Raw genomic sequence first — 25,706 nt, 5'->3', positions numbered from 1 at the left:
GTAGGTATACCTAGCGCCATCCACGAAGACGCGTGATTTGGTCAAAATTAGATATTAATGACATTGTAATAAGAACTACGGCACGCGTCATCGTGAATGATTTTAGGTATACCTACAGGTAATTATCGTTTTATAAAAAATACCTAGGTATATATATAAAATAATATACCTACCAACAATTTTCTATGTAAAATTTCTGTCAATCAATCTGATTTTGAAAGAAAACAACAGAAGTTACTAAACATTATTTATTATTTTAGATTTAACTCTAAATATCTACACAACAATCAGCAATTAAAGCTAATTTTAACATTATTTATACAAAATACAGTTACGTTCGTAACACGCTTGAGCATACAAAAGTCTACCCTCGCGAAACTACGTTTGTGTTCGTGTGTATACATCCGACTCGTACATGGCCGGTTTATAACCCCCGACGAAAAAAGAGGGTGGTGGTTTGGCATCGTAGTTCTCAAACGAATAGACCGATTTCCGTGTAACCGAGCTTCCTTGTGGTTCTCAGCTGTTTCATTAAATCAGGTTTAGCCGTTTATGAAATGTTTTCCACCAGAGATGTGCGAGGAATGTGTTTTTCATGAACCAATAGAAACGCTTCGTTTACTTATCATCGCACAGCACATCTTTAGTGGAAACTCCTGAGCGGAGCAAGGCTAGGTATGCACATCTCTGGTGGAGGAGCTTAAATGGGTTAGGTTATTACATCTAGCGATATCAGCTTCATTCACTCCTCATCGGAGGTGGTTTCCCGCTAGCCAGCACGGATTTCATGGTCTTCATCATGCTGGGAATGAGACCCATGTGCTTGTCAACACACTTGACTGCACACTTCTCAAAGTCTATCGTGGCTCTGTCAATCTGAAATGACAGAAAACTAAATGATTATGTTGGTAGTAAGAGTTTTTCCACATTGAGTCGGAATTGTCATGGAAATCTGGTGAAAGAGAGGAATTTCAACTAACATGAAAATCTATTGAAATCCAGGTGTTCATTCATCTCAAGCAGAGGATCGTGGGTTCAAACCCCGGCTCGCACCTCTGAGCTTTTCGAAATTCATGTGCGGAATTACATTTGAAATTTACTACGAGCTTTACGGTGAAGGAAAACATCGTGAGGAAACCTGCACAACAAACCTGCGAAGCAATTGAACGGTGTGTGTGAAGTTCCCAATCCGCACTGGGCCCGCGTGGGAACTACTGCCAATACAGACGATGCAGTATTCTCTAGCAGGGATATACACTTACTGTTTCCTGTGCTGGATCAGGACCTAACCTGTCACGAGCCTGGTCGTTGCAATCCATAACGCAACGCTGCAATCTGTTCTGGAAATGGCTGATTTCATTCTGCAAACAATAATAATTAATGATTAAGTTCCAAAATGAAGAACAAAAATAACAATTTGTTTAGCACCGTAGAACGGGTACTTGCGAGGCTTTTTGAAAGAAAAAAACATAAGTTTTGATTCCTCATATTTTTGTCGTGGAAATGGTAGAAAATAAAATCTTCGTCTGGTAACACTAAATAAATAAATAAATAAATATCACGGGACAATTCACACCAATTGACCTAGTCCCAAAGTAAGCCGAGCAAAGCTTGTGTTATGGGTACTAAGCAACGGATAAATATAATTATATAGATAGATACATACTTAAATACATATTAAACACCCAAGACCCGAGAACAAACATTCGTATTTTTCATACAAACATCTGCCCCGACACGGGAATCGAACCCGGGACCTCAAGCTTCGTAGTCAGGTTCTCTAACCACTAGGCCATCTGGTCGTCTAAACACTAAATCTAACGTGAATTTGAATAATTGTCAACGCAACGCCAAGGAGCTAGTACGAGTGCTGTAAAAAATATTATTTGTGTGGGTGAAAATTCAATGCGACGGGACCGACGGGATACCCTCAAACTTCTACTCGGATATCGTTTATTAGCGAGGTAAGCTTTTATTTAATATATATACATAAAAGTACATATTCTCGGGAGTTTCATACGCTGGGTTAAATTTTAGCCGTTTATTTTGAATTAGATTTTGATGTTTTAAAAGAACGGGCTTATTGAGACGATATTTGAGGCTATTTGGATTCTACTACCATATAACTACCAACCGTTCGTAACTACCTGTGAGTTGACCAGACCATATTATTTTTGCCAACAGGACGATGGTGCGTCACTACAAACGCACTTATAATTCCCGGAAGGGAAAGAATTTCCTACCCTATCTTTCGTACTTTGAGGAAGCATTATCAAAGGCTCTGGCAGAGATTGCTGCCGGCCTGTCGTTGGGAGATGCTAGTAAGTACTTAGAAAAGATAAGAAGCATGGTCATTTGTGGGTGCATATGTAGGTTAATGATTGCAGCCATTTGATACATTTAAACCTGCATTTGTGGAGAGTAAGAGGCTGTTTCACCATCCATTGATCAGTCTTAAGTGACGGTTACATGTGATGCCGTCTCTATTTGTTTTGTTCGAATAGACGGAGACGAATAGATGTGATTACATTTAACCGTCAGTTAAGACTAATCAATGGATGGTGAAACAGCCCCTAAGTGGTTAAATGTCCAACTGTATATTGAGGCGATTTTATAGAGTAGAGCTAATATTATAATGAAAATGCCTAATAGCTGCCCCAGAGCGACAGGGATCAATTCTACAGACCAAGTCATACATATGTTTTGAGATTTTTAGTAACGGGTCATTGGGATGCCTGCACAGGGTGGAGGGAAGGACAAAAAGCTGCCTGACAGTAAGGACTTGGCAGAGTTTGTAAAGTTCTGAGGTTGAGAAATAATACGGCTTTTCGGTCATTACTTTTTCAGTACAGCGCAGAGGCCATCTTAATTAACAATTTCCATTAATCGTAAGATTTCGTTTTGAATACGATTTTTTTTTGCTGAAAGGTTAAGTCTCATTGATATCCTCCTCCTTGTGTCGTATTCCTCAGTAATGAGGGTCAATCATTTTTGAAATACGGGTTCGCAGTGGACGCAGGTCTCTTGAAACAACTGAAACAACTCCATTATGTTGATGATGAACTTGCACCGTATCGACTAACGAAAATACAAACTGAAACATGGATGCACAGGCAAAAACCCAGAAAAAGAGACCAGCGCTGGGAATCGAACCCAGCTCCTCAGCATTCCGTGCTGCGTGCCATACCCTACACCACCACTGGACAGGAGTCTAGACACAAATTCCTCCCATGCACCAAATTTGTCTGCTTTTTTCTTAGTCATTTAAGCAGCGACACTAGCGACATCTATGTTTCAGCTCTCATCGAGAGACGTCAACATTCCTTCATTGGGTTTTTACTGTGCGTCCATGTTTCAGTTTGTATTTTCGTTGGATTTCACGGGATGACCGTAAAAGTAGGAGTTGAAAAAAAATATACAAAAACACTCCAAAAACCAATCCGTATTGACTAGTTAAGCTAACACACCTGAACATAGTTATTGGCTTGATTGAGAGTACCGGTGCAGGTGTCAATGCATCCATGCACCCGCTCCAATGAGGACTGCTGGTCGTCGCAACACCGAGCCGCACATCTGTGCATGTCTCCCTGCAATACACAGAAAACAAAATTTCTATTTTGTACACGAGTTTTTTTTGTTAATTACTTCCTGAGGCTCACCACATAAATATTTTAAAAAAATTGTCACAGCAACTTGAGTCTAATTTATTTCTAATAAAGACCAGCTGACGTGGTATAACGATAGTGAAGTAAGTAAGAAGAAGTAAGAAAAGAAATAAGATCCATTTCAGATGTTCCTCGAGTGAATTAAAATTAAATTAAAAACTGCCTGGCTAGAAACGGGTAGCTCTACATTCTACAAGCTTTTCAACAACTATCAGTTTCCTGTTGCATATATTGAAGAAATAAGACACAGTCACTTATTTCTTAGGTTGGTTTTTTAGAAAAATATGGCTCTGTCCATTGGAGGACAATTTTGCCAGTGTCTAGTAGGTTTTGCCGTTGTATGGTGAAAAAATTATATAAAACGCAATATGAGAGGTAATGGGTGGATGAACGATGACAGCGCGAATCCTCTTATTTCTTAAGCAAATCATTTTAATGAATTATCATTGTCAGGGAGCGAAACTTTGATGCCGGTGACGTCATTATGACGCAAATTGACATATAGGTGTTTTTATAAATAAGTACTGGCCATCTCAAGTGTTAATAAAATATCCGTAAACTAAAGAGGCTAATAAGTTGCTAGTGATTATCTAGAGTAGATAAAACACTCTGTATGAAGCTTGACATCATACGGCTGTCACCGGCATCAAAGTTTCACTCCCTGGTCATTGTACTGCACCTGGTTACTGCGCATGAATTGTAATTCTAGCAACAGCAAAGTCCTCTCCACTTGAGAGAAGGCTTTTGCCCCGTTGTGGTTTGTATATGGGTAGGTGACAATGATATTACAAAGCTGAATATGTATGTATGAATGTACTCTTTATTGTACAAAATAAGTAACAAACACAATTGACAGACATTGAGATATACGTACAAAGTCAAACTTATCCCGTTAAGGGATATATTTGCAATATATATGTAGTTAAGTAAATGTTATAATAATATATATAGACGACCAGATGGCCAAGTGGTTAGAGAACCTGACTACCAATCTTGAGGTTCTGGGTTTGACTCCCGGCCATGACAGATATTTGTATGAATAATACAAATGATTGTTCTCGGGTCTTGGATCTTTAATAATATATGTATTTAAGTATGCACTTACCTATATAAGTATGTTTATCTGTTGCCTAGTATCCATAGTACAAGCTTTGCATAGTTTGGGACTAGGTCGATTGGTGTCAAGTGTCCCATGATATTTATTTTATTTATGTTACGACGTTCCTACACCTAGACTGTCTTGGATAATCAGATTCTGAAACCACTTTTTACCAAGGATATTTTGCCAAATAACAATTAAGGGTAAATATCAGTAATAACATCAGATTCATTGTTGTTTACTGATGCAATTTTTTAACCCAATTTTATAATACCTAAGCACTCATTGCATAATATTAAGAAGATAAGGTCCTAACCTCAAACATACCTGCATTTTTCGTAAATAACTTCTGTCCAGTTCATTTACGAGGTTGGTCATTTCCTGTTCTATCCTAAATTTTTGTGCTTCAACCATTTTAGTGGCCTTATGTTATAAAACTGATTAAATTGACTCGATTTTAAAAAATCATGCCAGAACACGGCCGAACCTTTTCACAAGAAAATGTGACAGTTGGTTGACAGCACAGGACAGTGAGTGACAGTGAAGTGACAGTTGGGTCACTCCTTTTAATTTGGTCCATTGAAAAAGACAAAGGGCCTTAACCATGAAATCAAAATGACAATTGATTGAAATTGAACGAGTGGTCATTTTTTACGCAATGAAATAGTAGTACTTGCTTTATTTGGAATTTACTGAAATTAAATTATTTTTATCTGTACTATAAGTGAGGCTAATCAGTGAACTCAAAACTCGAAGTTCGTATCGTACCATCCCCCTCGCTCTCGTATTAAATAGTATAAGTGTCAGAGGGACCACACGACACGAAAGAAAATATTTATTTTCTTTGTTCCAATTGTCACATACTCCCCTATTATAATTATTACACTTGTGACATTTCACTGCCCTGAGATAACGAGGTCTAACTATCAGTGACAGATTCCGACATTTATTAGTAATTATACCAAAGGTAATTACCAAGTAATGACGGAGAAATCGATGACCATTCTTTAAAAAAGAACGTACATAACTACAATCACATATAAATCTTCTTCCTTATTTTGAAGTCGAATAAAAAGGGAATCCGTCGGTACGAACATTTATTAAGTGAAATATGTAAATAATCAAAAACAATCAGTTCTGAACGAAACTTTATATTAATTAAATAACTAATTAACGATAAACAAAACGGCAAACTAAACTGTAACGTAACAACATATAACACTCATTTAGTCATTAACAAATAAACTATACAAAGGCGCACATATATCGATTTTTACAAATTATTTCTCCAAATAAGTAAAAAACCCATCTAACAGTCCCTCATACTCGATCGGACTGTTAATTTTACCTTCTACTACCGCAGGGCTTACTAGCACCAAGTCGATTTTCGAAAGACCAGGACAAACAACCTGTTGATTTTGTAAGCGAGACAAACTTTCAGCGCCTAAAATAGGTTCATTATCACTACAAGCCATAGTGAGCCTTTTAACTGGCGACACTGTATTTTCTTTAACTGCTGGCAATACTGGTTTGTTAATATCATGTAACATCGTGTTCTGCGGGTCGCAAAATTTACCTATCACCTCTATAAAACCAGGATCAGTAGCTCTATTTAGTTCAATGATACTAGGATCTGTAATACTAACTTTAGGTTTAGCTCCTAAACTTTGCACGTCTGATAGTATAGTCACTCTTGGATCAGAAATTGGTCCTGGAAGAAAATAAGCTTTGGCCTCAGCTGAAGGTGAAGCCGGTAAACTCAAAGCAGGTACTTTTGAAGTAGAAACACTTGAAGGTATGGCGGATGCGGGTATACCAGATTTTGCCACCAAAGTTGTAGGAAATGTCACCGGCACCGCAGACGTTAATGTTGTTGATGCTGTAGACGAAGCTGCAGCAGGTGATAACTTAGAAGGATAACCTTGGGCTGGAGAGACAGGAGTTGGTGAGATAGTGCAAATTGGTGTAGAGCTGTAGACCGTTTGTGAGAAGACCATCTAGAAAACAAAATAGAGGAATTTAAGATGCAAAATCTTCATGATACTCGACAACTCGATTACCTAACTTACTAACTAAATAGAATAATAAAAGTGTTTACCTAGGAAAATACCCAATTATAAATAAAATTTGCCTACCTTCATTGTAAATAAATTTATCAGTAATATCTTTGATAACATTTTCAAGAAAAGTAAGAACTACGAAACAATACGAATACTGAATAATAAAATAACTGAACCTACATACAGTTTCCATGTATATATAGGTTTTGATGTTACATAAAAAGTATTCCATGTGATACGTAATCTCTTGCTTAAATTTCTTGTTACTTGTTTTGCAAGTTCATTAGATCAGTAGTTTATTGATTAGGAAAGTATAAATACTTTTACAAAGGTAGGTAAACCTCGTTGAAGTGGGAGAACAGATGGCCGTAGGGCAGAAAAGTTCTCGAATGGAAACTGCGCATCGGCTAGCGCTACGTAGGACGTCCACCTACGAGATGAACGGGTGACCTTCTTAAAGCCGCGGGTTCAAAGCAGATGCGGGCCGCTTCCAACCGAAGCAAGTGGAGGTCTATGGGGGGAGGACTATGTCCAAGAGTGGGTTCTAAGTTTGATATGATGACGAAAACCTACCTAAAACCCTAGTAAACCTACTTATTGGCAAGTCTGTCCCAGTAAAAACTCATGAAAGAGGGAAGTCTCTGATTCATCTTAGCCCTCTCTTCTTAGTTACAGCCAGACATTGTATTTTGTTGTTAGTGAGTCAGAAGTAAGACAAAACGAAGCGATTTGTTCACCAGATTTCGCATTCTATTCATTTGGTCAAATTATCATTTGGCATAATTTTGCATTGTCAAGTTTTATTATGACAAACGTTTTCTTTTGGCTAATATTATATTCCAAAAAAATGTTTGTTCAAAATGACACTACGCACACGAACCAACCACAGAAAGCAACTACTACCAAAAAAGTAGGTTAGGTTTGGTTAGAACTGCGTCCCCACAGAAACGAACTGCTATCAGAAAAGTAGGTTATTATGCCATGCAATATTTTGGGAAGAGTGCTTTATGCCAAACGATACATTTCACTAAATAATACTTGGTAATATGAAACATGACTGACTAAGTAATTATTTTTGAAACAATAATTTGCCAAAAAAACTTATTAACCGTAAAATTGCGACAAGTTGTTTTAGCAAATGATTTTTTGTTGTTTGTAATGTGATATGCAATAAATGAATTACTACTATAATACTTCGGGAAAAGTTTTTGTCCATATTAATAGGAATCCACTTTTTTATCATAATTCATTGATCTTTTTTCTCATACATTCCATGCTACCCCCTACGCTACGCTACCCCCCTTGGGTCTGAAAAATATTTGGCGACCCCTGCTTACCTACACTTGCAGTTATTTGTATTAATTAATCCTAGGTTAATAATAATAATATTTATAAACATTGATTAATCATACACAATAACGATGCGACTGCAACCCCCTTAGAGGCATCCGCGACCCCCCGGGGGGTCGCGACCCACAGTTTGAAAAACACTGTTTTAGATGAACGACAGAGACAGAAGACGGATGAAACCTGTTTCAACTTCACTGTTGTCTACGCCAGCATTTATCTATTGCACCTTTCGCGATACCAAGGTTTGGTGTGCAACCCTCAGTTCTCTAGAAAATTTGAACACGTATTCAGTACAAAATTTGTTCAAACCGCATGAAATCGGTGATTAAACACGTTATAAAATAAGTAGATTGCCTACTAACGAAATCGAAATACTTTGTTTGATAATTATTGCTAAGTTAGATACCTAAATTGTGTAATTATAATTTATGTTGAGCTAATTTTTTGGGCACAGTTGAGTAAACTTCTGAGCAATGAAGCGATGAGCAAAAAAAAATTGATCAAAAATATCTGAACACGTTTCTACGCCGTTAACAATAGAGTCGTGTTAACATATCGTACCTAAATACAATCTTAGGCATGGATGCACAGAAAAGGGTGAGCGGTTAGTTAGTTAGTTCCGAAAGAATGTGACGTCTGTCGACGCAACATAGATGTCGCTAGTGCTGCTGCTTAAGTAGCATAGTAGAAATAAGCAACCTGAGATATGTATGCATAGGAAAAATTCGTGTCTAGATTCCTGTCCAGCAGCGGTGTAGGGGTTATAGCACGCAGCACGGAATGCTGAGGACCTGGGTTCGATTCCCAGTGCTGGTCTCTTTTTCTGGTTTTTCTGTGCATCCATGTCTCAGTTTGTATTTTCGAGATACTCTTCTGTTTACATATGGAATTCGTTAAATTAATAAACATGTCGTTATCCGTTCTTTCTTTCCAATTCACACGCATTCTTTAGCAATTCATCAGTTTCTATTTCCCAATTCGTAACTAAGTAGGTTAGTAATACTTTTTCCGATACAAAAATTTCCGTGGTATCCTTTGATAATGGTATTTTTCGTATTTAAAGTGGAACAGATATTTAGTAATTCACATTTGTTGGAAGCTGGCAAGATGGGCTGGAATATTGTTGCTGTGTTTGCTGTAGTTGTTAGTGTAAGTTATTAAAATAATTATAGACATTTGCATAGTTATAAAGGTTTCCTCTTTAAAGTAGGTATGTTTTAAATTGTGCCTTTACCTACTTCTTTTGAGAGGTTAATACGCTACACTTCTGACAGAATAATTGTAGTCTTCACTTCACTGTATAAGTAACAAAACTGCATAACGACTTTCTTGGGTGAATAGTATGATAGTTTGTCCTTTCCTGTACATTGAACACAAAAGATCTATTCTACAGATTTTATGATTTGTCAACATCCGAAGTGTTTTGACTATTTCGTACGATGCGTAACTTTGACGATATAATATAACACATAATGAGTCCATGTGCATTCTTATCAATGATCTAATGACATAACGTGTGTCATCGTTCTTATCATTCGTAGCAATTACACAGTCATCGATGGTTAAAAGCAGATAGGCTTTATTTATCATCCATTGATTAGAAATCTAACACAGATATTTTCAGAATCAGAGGACTCGACAATATCTTTAGAAAAAACATAGTTCGAATTCATCCATTACTACAAATTTACCATGTTATTGAAATTCCAAATTTGCTGTTTATGTAGGTTACACGGCATTAGGCATTGTTGGTTACGTTTTGCAGTACCTATCATTGATCATCATTGTAAGCCGGATAACATTAATACTGGGTAAAGGTCTACCCGAAGAATCTTCTTGAATATCAGTTTTGAGCTACCAAGCTTCACCAAAACTCTCCAACCTGATGAACTTGGCGAACCCAAAGTCTACCAACACTTTTGCTTTCCAGTACACAGTCGCCACTTCGATCTGACAGCTTCAGTTTAACGAGCAATTGGAGCAACCAACTACCTACCTACCACTTAGATAGTTATACATAACTAAGTACATGCACTTGGTTAAGAAAATGCACATTACATTTTTATATATTTCACTTCGCATATAAGTACATCTAATAGGTAGCCGTTTAATTTTTGAACATTAACAATTAGCATAAAAATGACATTAGATTAAGTTGAATAGTCACAGCCATATATACGTACACTCATACGTACACACACGTACGCACGTCCGATGACTTTTGACAACTGACAGCTGTCAATCCAACCCCTTTTTTTTAATGAAACAGACCAACCAAGGCACAAAACCTATTAATCTCACGAAACGTGTGGTTTGCCGAAATAAAGTTTTAATTTATTTTTAAGAAAAAACGGCAAGTGAAAAAAATATCTGTCTACAGGAGTGAGCTAACATTATAAGTCTACTATCTATAAAAAATATGATATGGACCATCCCAGGAAACTTAAGGCACCCAATTATGTGGTAAAAGAGATCTTTAGGGGCTGTTTCACCATCCATTGATTAGTGTTAACTGGCGATTAGGTGTGATGCCGTCTCTTTTTGTTTTGTTCGAATAGACGGAGGCGGCATCACATTTAACCGTCGGTTAACGCTAATCAAAGGATGGTGAAACAGCCCCTTAATCTATTAGATAAGAGCACATGCGCCAATATTTAATCCTGCAAAAGCACCACGATTTTCTGACTCGATCGGGAATTACCGCGGGAGTTATTTCCTTCATTTGATTAAATCTCACTTTTCTTTACAGGTATCATCAGGCCGTTGCGTCCGTAGACCGCAAACAACCACAATCCCAACAATACAACCTGTACAACCCATACAACCCATTATACCAACCGTAGTAGACGGTGCTGTAGTCAAATCTCTCATTGACACCATCCAACTCTTCATAGTCAGTGACTTACTTGAAGAAACCCTGCCAGGAAGAGATGTCATCGTCACTCCATACCCCATTAGTGCTAATTACATAGAAGACTGCGACATATTACCTTACGATATCGTATACGATGAAGACTGTCCAGACTTTGTGACAGCGTTTGTACCTCGAGAGCCTTGTGTGAAAACGAAACCTTTGTGCGTTAATTTTGGACTAAACGAGGAGTTAATTTTACCACCCTTGGCTCCAGAGTTGCCGTGTGGTCTGGGCTACCTTCCTGGTGGTCTGCCAGTGGTAGCTAAGGCTTTCGCCCCGTGTCCCAAGTGCTCTGGTTGTGGGTGTACCTGTTCCACGGCTGCTTTGCCTATTTGCAGTCCTTACAGCTGTGCCGCTCTTGCTACGCCGCTGTGCCCTGATCTGTCGCCATTTGTGAAACCTGTTATATTGTAGTTTGTTGAATTAAATGTGTAAGTGTGAGTTGTTTTGTTTATTTTGGTTTTCTGTGGCTAAGATACCAATACTGCTGAATATTTAGATAATAAATTGATTGCATTAAAGCTATTAAAATCAATTAAATAACAATCAGGAGTTACCTTTAGCAAAGGTATTTACAATTCATTTAATTACTATTTTAAATGTTGAATTATTTATTTATTTTGACAGATGAAGCGGGTTGCGTTCTTTATGTTGCTTGAAAGGCATCGGAAGGGAACGCAGAAGAACCCAGACACTCTGTTCAACAATGGAGCGTGGAAGAAGGTGTCGAAAATACAAGTGTTGCATCATCAACCAATGAGCCGTCAGTGCTGACAGCACCAGCCGTTGGAGTTTCAGATAGGGAGGTACCTGTTCCTGTTTTATCTGATCAGAGTGAAGAAGAAGATTTTATAGATGATTCAGATACCGATCCGACTTTTTGTATTCCATCCAGCTAAACAAATATTATCTCGACCGCTTGTAATACCTCGAGCTCTTCAACAACTTCCAGTTCATTATCGTCAAGCTCCAGCAGCTCAAGTGAATCATCTAATGATGAATCCAATAGACCAGGTTCTTCAGTATGCAATTCGGAAATCATATCAGGTTACAATTAACCCCCAGCACAAACTTTAAGCTATATGCTCACGAATGTAAAGATCCTGCAAGTAAAAGTTGTACATGTCCGGACATAGCTTTTACTAGCAAAATAAAATACTTAGGAATTATAATTGACGAATAGCTCTCTTTTAAATACCATGTCGAGTTCGAAAGTTGATATTTATTTTCAAAAAATTACGCTCAATTGCGAGTACTCACACAATCAAGCTTTGCTTTGCGTTGTGTCAAAATGTATTACTCCATGGGGGGGGGGGCTTGGCTAAAACGTCACTACTAAGCCTAGAAAGAGCCCAGAGAGCGGTTTTCAAAGTTTCTACGTTTCGTCCCTATCGATATCCCACTCCTATATAAATCATGTGAAGTTCTAACAGTCAGACAGCTATTTATTTTGAGCATTATCTTAAAACAGCACGCCGCAATGCCCGCAATTCCTTACAGCACTGAGTATACTGCTAAAAGGCGCAAAGATCTTGTCTGCCCTAATAACAACACCAGAATGCGCATTTTCTTCGTCTTTTTTTCATTTTTTTAGGTCCACTTCTTTATAATAGGTTAAATGCGTGGCTAGACTTTTATTCGTTAAGTTATGTTAAGTGTAAGAAAAAACTCCAAGGTGCACTAGAATACAGGAAAAGCATACGAAAAATTATATTTTTTGGTACTTGAAGTTTAACATATTACGTTTTTGATGAGTGTTTGTTTTACTTAAAAAAAGGGTTTTTGTTTAATAATAAATGTGCATTAATTTGAGTCAAGTTTTGTCTTTTATTTCTCTTTCAATAGGTACCATTTCTGGAACCAAAACAAATGGGTCGTTATTGTGTAATGAATCTGAAAAAAAAAAACATTAGCACATCAGTGCATTATTTCAGAATTATCAGTATAAATCGCGTAACTCGAAATATTTTTTATTATTCGTTCTATCACTCTGCAACAGTGAATTAAGTCAAAATATGCATTATATTGCTTTATCTACGTAGTTAGAATCATCTGAACTATTGTAAACAGATACGCATTGAATTCTACACATGCAACGTTCAGGACACTTTCGCTATAACTTTGAATAACATGGATAATGGTTTTTCGTCGATTCTGAAAAATGAGCTATTTTACTTAGTGCAGTGTTGTACTGGGGGTGCGATATATTTGTATGGATAATTTTCGTGTCACAATTGAAAAAGTTAATGGAAATTATAACTTCCTGCTAACGCAGCTTTAACGTTGGTCTTCACGCATAAACCATTACTTTGCTCATCTGCAAATTTACGATAAATGTGTGTCCACACTGTAAGAACACACAAAAATCATAGAAACCGTTCACCATGCTACCAGATGGCTAGACTTGTTGTTGCTCTGATGATGAACTCTGGTTGAGTTCGAAACGCGTCAACGTAGTGCGGTGGTGATAGCTGGGTTTGTGTGATGTGTCTGTTCTTACAGCGTGAAGGCAGAGGAGCTACATGTTAACACATTTGTTGCACAGACGTAACTATTGTAGAGTTTAGACTTGCAAGAAAAATCGTGCACGTTGCATTACATTGCGGCGGTCGGTTGACCGCTACAAACTCGTTGGCTTTACGGCCTCGCAATGTATTAATGCAACTTGACTGATTTCTCTTGCAAGTCTAAACTCGGCTTAAGGTCCGGGTGAGCAAAGTAACTACCTAATGTAGAGATCATAAATACCTATGAATGTGTAAATAAAAAAAAAATTACAAGCTTTTGTTTAAAATGCAATAATGTCTTATTGTTTGACATGTTAACGCCCAATAGATGACACCATGCTGTCACCTCTATTGCTAATGGCAAAAAATCGAAGAATTACAACTCTATGGGACAGTCGTGTCTATCACTCAGATGTCTACTATACTTATTTGTTTGTTACTATAACATTTTGCCCAATTTTGGTGATCGGATTGACTTAAAATTTGATACGGATAGGTAGTTATGATGATAATGTAAGTACTGTCAACAAAAAAATCCTGTCGACAAAAAAGCTTATATTACAAACTAGCGACCCGCCCCGGCTTCGCACTGATGAAAACTCAATTCAATTCAATTGTATCAACAACAACAAAAAAACACTAATCAAAGACACTTTGCAGGTGGTAGGACCTTGTGCAATTTCCGCCCGGATTGCTACCACCATCTTGCTCGCTAATCCTGCCGTGAAGCAGCATGCTTGCACTGTTGTGTTTCGACGTGGAGAGTAAGACAGCCTGTGAAATTTCGAAAACCCAGAGGTGACCCATAGGTCAAACTTATATAGGCCACCACGTCTTTATCTCCCGCCGTGCCCTGTATATTTACAGACATATTTATTACTCAAAAATAATCGCTAAAAAAGTATACTTAGCAGCTTTTACACAATCTTACTGACCTAAAATTACGTAACTTTATTGCTAACATTACCGTGTAACATAAGTATTAAAGTCTAGAATATGTAACTTAATTGATAATAATATGATTTAAATGATAATCACACGATAAATAAGGTGTTATTTAATGTCGTTACGCATTTAAATAACAATTAAGGGAGTAATAATAACGGCTGAGGAAGTGACATAAATATTTAAAAATGTCCTTGAAAATTATTGTGATTTCCTGCTTATCGGCTTTACAATACCAGGTAAACTTTGCAAATTATCCTCATCTATAATACTATCCATACTAATCCATATTATCCATACTATCTACACTAACCATACTATTCCATACTAGGTATCCATACTAATCCATATTATTGTTATAAACACGAAAGTATGTTTATCTGCTTGTTGAGTCTGTCTTAGGCCGCTGAATATAATTTCAATGAATTCTGTTATGAAAATAGTGTCAGAACCTGGGATGGGAAGGACATGGATAGTTTTCCTATCCCGGAAAAGTTCTCGCGGGATAGAGATGAAGGAATGTTTCACAGACGGAGTCGTGGGCAAGAGCTATATATTATTATAAATGTGAAATTGTATATCTGTTTTTCTGTTAGGTACCTCTGCACGCTTAGAGTGATAAGATGAATGATTGATTGATTAGTTGATTTTAAATTGCGTTGACCGAAGTTCTGTCTACCCTTGTTATTATTTTTCAGGTCGCTTCATCACAATTCCTCCGCCAGCAATTTGCCCGCAACGTCATCGAAAACCCAAGGGTCCCACGGAACATCATCACCCAGCCTCGGTTCAACAATCCCTGTTCATCACAAACCATCATCACTGATTGCACACCCAGTGTCTGTCAAAATCTGGCTGACACTTTACAGTTGATGATCGTTTGTAATCTTTTACAGAATTCCAATGCATGTGGTTGCAATGATTGTATAAACACACCAGTTTTATCTTGTGGCTGTACTAATGCAGTTGCTCCTAACTTTATTACACCTAGAGTTATTTCCCCTAGCGTGATTTCACCTAGTGCCATTTCTCCTAGCGTGATTTCACCTAGCGTGTTTAATGCTGAGTGTATTTCTCCAGTGTCTGTGTCTAATCCGTTTAATAGATATTTAAGTTTATTGGGTTAATTTATTTTAGGTTAAGAAAAATAAATTATTGTATTTAAAGCGTTGGTGACTTTTAATTAAACTCTGTGCGTAAATTAGCCTTTATATAATGTTATCTATGATCTGGCCCGGCAAGCTGGTATTAAAAAGAATTCTGGAGTTTAAAATACTATTGAGATGACAAATTTAAAAAATAGTGATTTTTTAATGTCCATTAGCAAAAGGCTTGAATATATTAGATTAAAGGTTTAATATTCTTAAAGAATGATTGACCGAAAAACTAAAACCCGAATAAGTATACATAGATACTTATAGAAATGGAAAAATGCTTTTACGTATGTCCATTTGTCTGTTCTCCTCTCGGTAGAGAATCGGTATTCTCGTAAAATTCTATAAATAGGTACGATAATTAACTATAGTTTTTTTTGTCGATTTAGTTTTGTTTCTATTTAAAAGGGAGACATAGTTTTAGCATGAGTTGAAAATCTAAAAGACAAACTCGCAAGGTTTTCAGTGTTCACAAAGCCATTAATGTGAAAGATGAACAGTTTTGACAAAATCTGTAAAACTTGCATTATGGAAATCTTTATACTTTTTCGTGTTTTTTGAAGCCACAGTTCTCAGGTGTCGATGAAAATTATTCTAATAAAACAGATAACTTACCTTATTTACTAACTTACTTTATTTTTAGCTTACAATTGTCGAGAAAAATAGACGATTACTTATACCTTTAGTATAATAAGGCCCAAAATGGTACTTTTAAATAACTTGGACTTCTCAAGAGTAACGTAATATTTTAGTGCCCATTTTGGTATATTATGTAGAAACGTAAATAAAGGAGAAACATATTTAATGCATGATTTTTACACATTATCCTGACTATTTCTAACAATATATCATTTTAAATAAAATTGGGCCTTCTATGCCTCAGCTACCTTAGGTAACATACATACATTAACTTAGTGTATTTTTTCTAGAGATACAGCTATGTGTCAGACCACATGAAGCATAAATCATTATGACAGTAAAAGGGTTTGGTCCGTAAAAAGAGACTTTGATTTGGGAAAGAAAAAAATACAACTAAATAGAATACTACATAACGTTTAATTATAATAATACATTACATTCTTAAGCATACCTAGCACTTACACCCAACTATAAAATTACTATCCCCAGCATTGAGAGGCTGAACACTAAAACTAACCACAGGCACAGCAGTTGGCATATAACCATAGTTGCATATCAACTGCGCTGGTATTTCCTCAGGAAACGCAATCTGAGGCACAGAAGGATACGAATTGGAACTGAGATCAGACACATTGCAACCGAAGTATGCTGCTAACGTTTCTAAAGCACTATCGTAACTTGTCTGTGACGGATACGCCTGTGGGCTTTGATTGTCTGTGACAGCTTGCTGTGGACTATAAGTTTGGCTGTCTGTTACTTGTGGTGTATTTTGGCTGTTTGTTTGCTGCTGATTGATCTGTTTGGCTGTTTGACCATATTGTTGGTAGTAACTCCTCAAATTTGCTACGTCTGTCGGTGCAGTTGCTTCAGTTACAGGTTTCTCGTCCTGACCTTGCTTGTTTAAGAAATTCTGTATCGCTGTCCAATCGTATTGATCGGTGTCGCTTTGAGGCGTTTCTGGTTGACTGGGAGCTTGTTGAGCGTTGAGACCTTTCAAAAATGTGGCTAAGTCAAACGTAGGCACAACAGTTTCTACGACAGGAATCTGGATGCCTTCTTTGATGATGTTGTTGTTGATGGCAGAATTGATGAACTCGTTGGCGATCATCATCTGTAAGGCGTTGGCTAAGGAGTTGCATAGGGAATGGTCGAAGACGGTGGTGGAGGTAGAAGGCGGAATGGTGATGGAAGACACTGGTGAGGTTATAACGGAAGCTGGTCCGGTGAGGGATGGCTGGATGAGTTGGGCCGGTGATGTCTGGATCTGGAAATGAAAGATGATGTGATTGGTACCAATCATACTAATAAGTACACTACCTATAGGTACATACACTGAGAAGTGAGGTTCTGAGTGCAAGCTGAGTGTGTCTAATAAGCTAAAACTGCTAAGGCTACTTTTAGTGGTTTCATAGTCCTTCATGAAATCATTATAGTTTCACCATGTCCTTCCATCTGTTGGTCAGTCTGACTGTCCATCCGTTCGTCAGTGTGTCCGTCTTGGTGGTTTGCTTAAAGACTGTTAGTGCTATAAAGCTGTAATTTTACATGAGAAGATGGAACCTAGTTCGACTGCTTAACCGAATGGTTGCCTAAAGCTAGTATTATAAACGCGAAAGTATCGGAGAATGAAAGGAAGGTTTTTCACAAATTCACACAAAATATAGAGATCTGATTTTGAGCACACAGATAGCTTGAGGCCGTATTGTCTAACGCGCTGACGCTCTTTATCGCATTCTCCATCTCTTACTACCCTTGTCACACCGTGTGACAGAAAGAAGTGGTGAAAACGATTGTGATTATAAGTGTAACACAACTGGATTCACACATTACACAAGGTTTCCGAGGTAAGAGCTGGTACAAAAATATACCTGTGGTGTTGGCGACACTTGAACGCTTGGTCTTGGGATTGGGATGCTGTAGCCGCTGTTCTGGTATTGGCCTTTCTGCTGTACAGAACCCTGTCAATTGAAAGTTAACTTATAATTTAATAATTGCAATTTGAAAGCAAATGGTTGAAAGCTGATGGAGAGACAACAAAATCATATAGCGATGTTGATGACGATGATATTAAAAATCACATTATTTATTATAAGAAGGTACATTATTTTAGAGCTCAGAAAGGTTGAATTATTCTTATGTCATTACTGCCATGTGTAGATATTATTAATATGGATACACCCTGAATATAAATATTAAACCAAAACCAATCTTTACTCATTATGATTAAACTAAAATGACAATACATTGCAAAACAAGTATTCAATATGCTTTTGAAATTATTCTAAAGTTTCTGTATACGTATGTTTTTTGTAAGTACCTGGTACAACTTAGAGGATGCCACGATACACAAATTGTAACTGTAATGAATGACTGTAATTTTTGCATTTAATAACCGCTAATGTGATTTAGAAAAGGTCATGGGACCACTACTATTAAAATGACAGGGTATGTCGGTGTTGGTCCATGAAGGTGGCCCAGGAATTGGATCAGGAAGGCTTCATGCCGGTAAGTGTGGAAATTATCGAGGGAGGCATACACCAAGAGGATCGAAAAAGGCTGAAGACACGTCCATGTTATGCAAACTCTTAAGACTGTGCACTCTCTTTGAGCTGTGTTAATTAAGTTTCCTTACCTGTACTTGCGACACTGGAATAGCTTGTAAGTTGAATTTTTGTCCAGGTACCTTCAAACAAGAAAAATAAAACTTTATATGACAATCACTAAGGATTGTAGTTCGATACTACATTATATTAAGAACAACAAGACAATAAATGCACGTAGGTATATTTATTACAAATACATCTATTTTTGTTAGTGCTCTTAAATATTCCTTCCTTTTCTCTGTTGTGAAGATTGCCAAGAGATTCCTCTGCAGCAATAAGCCAATGTTGCTTACCATGTAAATTATCTAGACGTAATTTTTTAAGTTTTTACTGTATTCGTTAATATTGGGGCGATGGTTAGCCATTTGATAAGTAGGAATACATTATATTCGCTACGAAACTTTTTTTGGGGTTAAGTCGCCGAAGACACTAGTTGTTAGTTGGCAAACGTTATTATAGCAAAAGATCATTATCACAAAATTTGTAATGGATTTTGAAATTAGTGCAAATAAGCATTAGAATATTCAATATTAGGACAAAAAATATAATGGCATTTACATTATTGCAAACGTTATTATGCCAAAAGATCATTATGACAAAAGTTATGTATTTTGAAATTAGGACAAAAGATATTATGGATTCCAATATAGACCCTAGTTGTTAGATCCTTGTTTTTGTTCACTTGTTTTAAATTTTAAGGGGCTGTTTCACCAGCCATTGATTAGTGTTAACTGACGGTTAAATGTGATGCCGTCTCTATTTGTTTTGTTCGAATAGACGGAGACGGCATCACATTTAACCGTCAGTTAACACTAATCAATGGATAACAGCCCCTAAATGTAGGACTCACCAGATAAAAAACCAGGCTGCTCGTCCTCAACTCCATGGAGCTTGCTACAAAGAGGAGAGAGCTAAAGTGGTTTCTTATCTACCCACACAGTCTTGCGTCAGCCATTTGCTTTCTCCCATTAGGTTCTAAGATGTACGGGTCGATCTTTTTTTGTTGATCCCCATTTTCTTCCTTGACCCTTTGCTCTGTTATAATTGAGGTGTTCAATAAAGAATTGTTGTATTGTACTTACAAGTTGTAGCTGTGATGATGCTTTTATACCCTGATTAGGATTAGAAGATTGAGCTGGGTACTGTGGAAAAGCGAAAACATAAAGAACATTAGATGCATTGCGGTAAGTAAGTAAGTAATTTAATAATAATAGTAAAATATTATGTGCGTTATAACATAATTAAAACACTTACTACAGTCTTAAAATTTATTAAGTACCAGAAAAAGAGCGTATCTTCACGGCACTTCCGTCCTCTGGTTGAGAAGCGCAGTTTTTCGGAAATAACTCAAAAACGGTATATCCGATCATGTTAAAACCAATTTTTGTTGAAAGTATTTATTAAACGTTACCTTTAAATATTTTTTACATATTTTTTGGGCAAACGATTTATAAGATAGAGACACAATTTTTGCTACTTTGGGAGCGATTATTCTCGGAAATCTCCACTTAATCAAAAAAGTTTTTGAGAAACCTTACTATCTTTTCAAAAGAGCTGTCGAACTATGTGCCACACGTTGATCCAAGTAAAAAAAATTGTAGGTATGGAGTGCCCACCTATATATTTATTTTTGTAATTTAACTATAAAACTAAATAGCAGCTTTGACAAGACATCTGTACTTCAAATTTCATTGATCTTGTAGTTTTCGAGTAAAATGCCTGTGACATACGGACGGACGGACAGACAGACAGACGGACTTGACGAAACTATAAGGGTTCCGTTTTTGCCATTTTGGCTCCGGAACCCTAAAAATCTACCTACGTCAAAAAGGAAGTACCTACTCGTTACCTCTCTTTTGCATCTTAGTTACTTGAGCTAGAAGACAGTAGAGAAATCGTCAAAAATATTGATCAACTTGACAGCAGCATTCACTTTCTGCGACTTCATTGCATTTGGTTGACCTTTAGATATAGTTAATTATGTTATGTAGATGTATAATTACATACCGTTTGTGACTGAGATGTTGCTTGCGTGTTAGATGCAGATTGAGCGTTGGATGAAGATGTTGATGCTGTCGTAGACGTCTTTGCCTGTTAAGTAAACTGTATTAACATTATATGTACAGGGTACTAAAAAAGTAACTCTTACCGGGCTTATCAATTCCTTGTAAAGAGCAAATTTACTTTATTTTCCAGTCGTAGAGATCCCTACTTTTATATATATTATATTATATATTGTGGCGTTTAGCGTCAGAACTAGAGCTAGGTACCATTGAGATTTATAAATAAATGTAAGGCCAAATACAAATTGACAGAAAATTAACTTAAATAAAATTCGTTTTCCGGCTAGGGCGTGAGAACTTTAGGAGAGTTATAGAGATATTGAAAAACGATACAGATCCCTAAATGGGGTCACTTCCCTGCGCGGAGATAGCGACGTGCCGCGGCTGGACTTCGGCCTACAGCAGGGCTACTACGAAACTCGAAACTCGAAGTTCGTGTCGTGCGGTCCCTCTGACACTTATACTATTTAATACGAGAGCGAAAGGGGCAGTACGATACGAGCTTCGAGTTTCGAGTTTCGTAGTAGCCCTGCAGATTTGGGCCCTCCGGATTTCTCCGGATAAGTATATTATATATGTATATATTATATCATAATCATCAAAATTATAAATGCGAAAGTAACTCTGTCTATATGTCTGTCTGTCTGTCTGTTACGCTTTCACGTCGAAACCACTCAACCGATTTTGATGAAATTTAGTGTGTAGAGATAGATTGAACCCCAAGGATCAACATAGGATACCTTTTGTTCCGGTAGAGGTCGCCACCGCGCTATAACCTAGATCCGCGCAGATGAAGTCGCGGGCATAAGTTAGTTAAATTATAGTTGGGTATTATATTATCCTAGTGTAAAACGATATTATTCTATTTATTTACTCCGTCATTTAGATAATCAGCAAATTATTGAACACGTATTTTTAGGGTTCCGGAGCCAAAATGGCAAAAACGGAACCCTTATGTCTGTCTGTCTGTCTGTCCGTCCGTCCGCGGCTTTGCTCGGGGACTATCAATGCTAAAAAGCTGTTATTTTGCACGAATATATATGTAAACTATGCCGACAAAAAGGTACAATAAAAATATAAAAAATATATTTTTTAGGGTACCTCCCATTGACGTAAAGTGGAGGTTTTTTTTCTCATCCAACCCTATAGTATGGAGTATCGTTGGATAGGTCTTTTAAAACCATTAGGGGTTTGCTTAGACGATTTTTCGATTCAGTGATTTGTTTGCGAAATATTAAACTTTAGTGCAAATTTTCATTAAAATCGAGCGTCCCCCCCCCCTCTAAAATCTAAACCGGTGGGTGGAAAACTGAAAAAATTCAGGATGGTAGTAAGTATACCAAACTTTCAAGGAAAACTATAACGGTTAAGTTTGCTTGAGAATTGTTAGTAGTTTAAGAGTAAATAGCAGCCTAAGGTATAAAATATACCTAAACTATGGAAGATTCCGTATAAAATACGGAATCCATAGAAAAATATTACGTAATTTTTTCGTAATGGCTACGAAACCCTATTTCGGGCGTATCCGGCACGCTCATGGCCGGTTTTTTTTTCTTCTGTCAATGAAACAAAAAATTATGAAGATATTATACCTAAGCAGTTAAAACTCAGCGAGCCTTCACGCCGTGCGACATTTTTTAGCACGGAGTGATGTCACTTGTTTGATTGACAAAAGTTAGCTGGCGGACTAATAATAGAACAATTTTTTTTCACAATGAAACTACTACCGTGAGACTCACTCATTAAGTGATATTGTAACGGGCCGCCGAGTGGCGTTGCTTCTAGGAAGAAGGGCTCCGAATTATCCCGAAACATGTCGAGCTAAACTGAGTGGGTATCCGTTACAATATCATTTAATATTTTTTTACCCAAAAACTACCTAAGTCTACTTATTAAAGTATCAATTGGTTATATTATAATTGATAATTACATTTGACGATGCCGTCGACGACTGGGGCTTCGGATAGTATATCACGTCGGATTGGACCTGAAGTAATAAAATAGCACATGTTTATTTAACCGTTTAAGGTAAGTACCTTAGCGACCGAGCTTTGCTCGGGCTAAAACTCAATAATAAGCGTTTTCAAGAGATAAGATCTAGCTAGATCGATTTGTCATCCCCGAAAACCCCCACATACCAAATTTCATCGAAATCGTTGGAGCCGTTTCCGAGATCCCCGAAATATATATATATTTTTTTTTCTTTTTTTGATCGAGTTGCTTTTCGCAACGTAACGTTTGGTAACATGTTTCATTTCGCAACTTTTCATTTCGCAAAGTCTAAAACTGTACATATTTCAGGATTTATTTCAGGGCCATCGTGTAGAACCCTTTAGGTTAGGTTAGGTTAGTTTTATAAACATCCTGAAATATTTACAGTTTCAGAAATATTAAACAGTTGGGAAATGAAAAGTTGCGAAATGAAACAGAGGTTGCCAAACGTTATTCGCCGAAACATTAGTAAACCATATAATTGTTGTATATTATATTACAAGAATTGCTCGTTTAAAGGTATTAGATTGGATAGATAGATGTGGTTCCGATATTTTGAGACCATTTATTGCCGGAAAATTGCATAGTGATAAAAGAATTCTGGCAGAAGTTGCGGGCAAAAAGATTTTTTATTTGTAAGTATTTGTAAAAACTACACACCTTTTTGCTGACTATAATTGTGTTGGCACTTTCAATACAAGTCGCATTGTCATCGTATCAAATTTCAAATCAATTCAATCAATACTAAGTAATTAGTGCAATTCGTTTTGCAAATTTGATTTTAACATTACAAAGACACAAATATACATTGCAATACTGTCGTTGCAAAGCGCATCGCATTCTTTTTATTCGACTGCATGGCAAACGAGCAAGTGAGCATAAACATCTGCAACACCAGGGGTATTGCAGACGCGTTGCCAACCTAGAGGCCTAAGATGGGATACCTCACGTGCCAGTAATTTCACCGGCTGTCTTACTCTCCAGGCCGAAACACAGCAGTGCAAGCACTGCTGCTTCACGGCAGGATTAGCGAGCAAGATGGTGGTAGCGATCCGGGCGGACCTTGATACAAGTCATTTAAGGCATGTTCATATTATTATGAACTTCATAACAATTTACTAAACATAAAATCTGAATGTATATTAATAGTCATTGCAAGTTAAATAAATTTTTTGAAGAATCACACAATTATGTTTGTTTGTTACCTTTTCAAGTCTAAACCGCTGAACCGATTTAGATGAAATTCGGTATAGAGATAGTTTGAGTCCCAGGGAAGGCCATGAAATAGTTTTTATCCCGGAAAACTGCATAGTTCCCGCGGGATAGCGATAACCGAATTTTACGCTGACGGAGTCGTGGGTAACGGCTAGGAACTAATAAATTTTGCGAAAACCCTTGTAGTAAATCTAGATTTTTTTTAGTAGTGTAACAATAATAACCAAATTTCAAAATTAGCAGCTACAATACCTTATAAATGGTCACGACTAAAACAAACAGCACTATTTTCGACGCCATTTTGAAGAAAAGATACTATAATGGCAACACCCGCCCTTTTATTTACACTTTAAATGCCAGTGACATAATTGCCAGTTGCAAAATTTTGATAACATATTTGTGATATTAGGTCACAAATGACAGCAATCGCAATGAAACTAAAGCTGATTTTGGTTCAGATAAGGGTTCAGTAGTGCTCCAATACACTATTTATAAACTTTCCCATCGCTGTTGTTGACACAACATAAATCGTAGTATTTTCTCTGCAAATAAAAATTATAGCACCACAGGCAACAAGCATAAAACTGCATGAAACTATAACATTTTGAGGACATCAGACGTACAAGTACCTACTCTATCAAATAAATAAATATTATCTTACTATTATAGATGTGAAAGTTTGTGATGATGTTTGGAGGTTTGCATGTTTGTTAATCAATTACGTCTAAACCGCTGAACCGATTTAGATTACATTCGGTATATAGATAGTTTGAGTCCTGGGGAAGGACATAGGATAGTTTTATCCCGGAAACTTGCATAATAATAATAATATTTTTATTTCGACCAACATAGGATCATAGTATTAGTATCTATTACATAAAGCTTAATTCTAGTGTTTTATTAGTTCCCGCGGGATAGCGAAAAACGAATAATACGCGGACGGAGTCCCGGGTAACGGCTAGTATACAATAAAATCAATTCATATACAATATAATATTCATCATCATCATCATCATCAGCCGGAAGACGTCCACTGCTGGACAAAAACCTCCCCCTTAGAACGCCTCAATGAACGACAACTCGCCACTTGCATCCACCGGTTTCCCGCCAATCTCACGATGTCGTCAGTCCACCTGGTGGGAGGCCTGCCAACGCTTCGTCTTCCGGTTCGTGGTCGCCACTCGAGGACTTTTCTCCCCCAACGGTTATCTGTTCTTCGAGCGATGTGGCCTGCCCATTGCCACTTCAATTTGCATATTTTTCCAGCTATGTCAGTGACTTTAGTTCTCCGACGAATTTCCGTATTCTGGATTCTATCGCGCAAAGAAACTCCAAGCATAGCTCTCTCCATAGCTCGTTGCGTGACTCTGAGCCTCTCTAAGAGGCCAACAGTCAAGGACCACGTCTCAGCGCCATAAGTCATCACTGGCAACACACACTGGTCGAAGACTCTAGTCTTCAGGCACTGCGGAATATTGGACGAGAAGACATGACGAAGTT

The 25,706-nt window shown here is 37.3% G+C and overlaps 3 protein-coding genes and 1 long non-coding RNA gene across 5 annotated transcripts; 1 reads left to right on the top strand and 3 right to left on the bottom strand.

Moving 5' to 3' along the window:
• Positions 1 to 233: 233 nt before the first annotated feature.
• On the bottom strand, positions 234 to 5,625 carry LOC141443536 (protein FAM136A). Its single transcript, XM_074108848.1, has 4 exons — positions 5,092 to 5,625; positions 3,468 to 3,587; positions 1,263 to 1,361; positions 234 to 876 (listed from the first exon to the last, which is right to left on the bottom strand). The coding sequence occupies exons 1-4, from the start codon at positions 5,176 to 5,178 to the stop codon at positions 739 to 741; spliced, it is 444 nt and encodes a 147-aa protein (XP_073964949.1). The 5' UTR covers positions 5,179 to 5,625; the 3' UTR covers positions 234 to 738.
• A 223-nt stretch (positions 5,626 to 5,848) lies between these two features.
• On the bottom strand, positions 5,849 to 9,133 carry LOC141443537 (uncharacterized). Its single transcript, XR_012453049.1, has 2 exons — positions 8,237 to 9,133; positions 5,849 to 6,761 (listed from the first exon to the last, which is right to left on the bottom strand). It is a non-coding gene; the product is annotated as an uncharacterized lncRNA (long non-coding RNA).
• An 87-nt stretch (positions 9,134 to 9,220) lies between these two features.
• On the top strand, positions 9,221 to 11,529 carry LOC141443535 (uncharacterized). Its single transcript, XM_074108847.1, has 2 exons — positions 9,221 to 9,323; positions 10,924 to 11,529. Exons 1-2 carry the CDS (start codon positions 9,282 to 9,284, stop codon positions 11,500 to 11,502), a joined length of 621 nt encoding a protein of 206 aa, XP_073964948.1. The 5' UTR covers positions 9,221 to 9,281; the 3' UTR covers positions 11,503 to 11,529.
• A 5,202-nt stretch (positions 11,530 to 16,731) lies between these two features.
• LOC141443534 (uncharacterized) lies at positions 16,732 to 24,532 on the bottom strand. Of its 2 annotated transcripts, XM_074108844.1 has the most exons (7): positions 24,459 to 24,532; positions 22,930 to 22,986; positions 20,944 to 21,027; positions 20,019 to 20,078; positions 18,966 to 19,016; positions 18,202 to 18,291; positions 16,732 to 17,597 (listed from the first exon to the last, which is right to left on the bottom strand). In XM_074108844.1, the coding sequence occupies exons 1-7, from the start codon at positions 24,504 to 24,506 to the stop codon at positions 16,785 to 16,787; spliced, it is 1,203 nt and encodes a 400-aa protein (XP_073964945.1). In that variant the 5' UTR covers positions 24,507 to 24,532; the 3' UTR covers positions 16,732 to 16,784. The 2 variants fall into 2 exon arrangements, with proteins under 2 accessions (XP_073964945.1, XP_073964946.1); XM_074108845.1 differs by lacking the exon at positions 22,930 to 22,986 and having other exon boundaries at positions 24,459 to 24,511.
• Between the last annotated feature and the right edge of the window lie 1,174 nt (positions 24,533 to 25,706).

Source organism: Choristoneura fumiferana, chromosome 27, assembly GCF_025370935.1.
Source record: "Choristoneura fumiferana chromosome 27, NRCan_CFum_1, whole genome shotgun sequence".
Taxonomy (NCBI): Eukaryota; Metazoa; Arthropoda; class Insecta; order Lepidoptera; family Tortricidae; genus Choristoneura; species Choristoneura fumiferana.
Note: the sequence above shows the minus strand (reverse complement) of the source record. Positions and strands in the feature narration are given on the sequence as shown.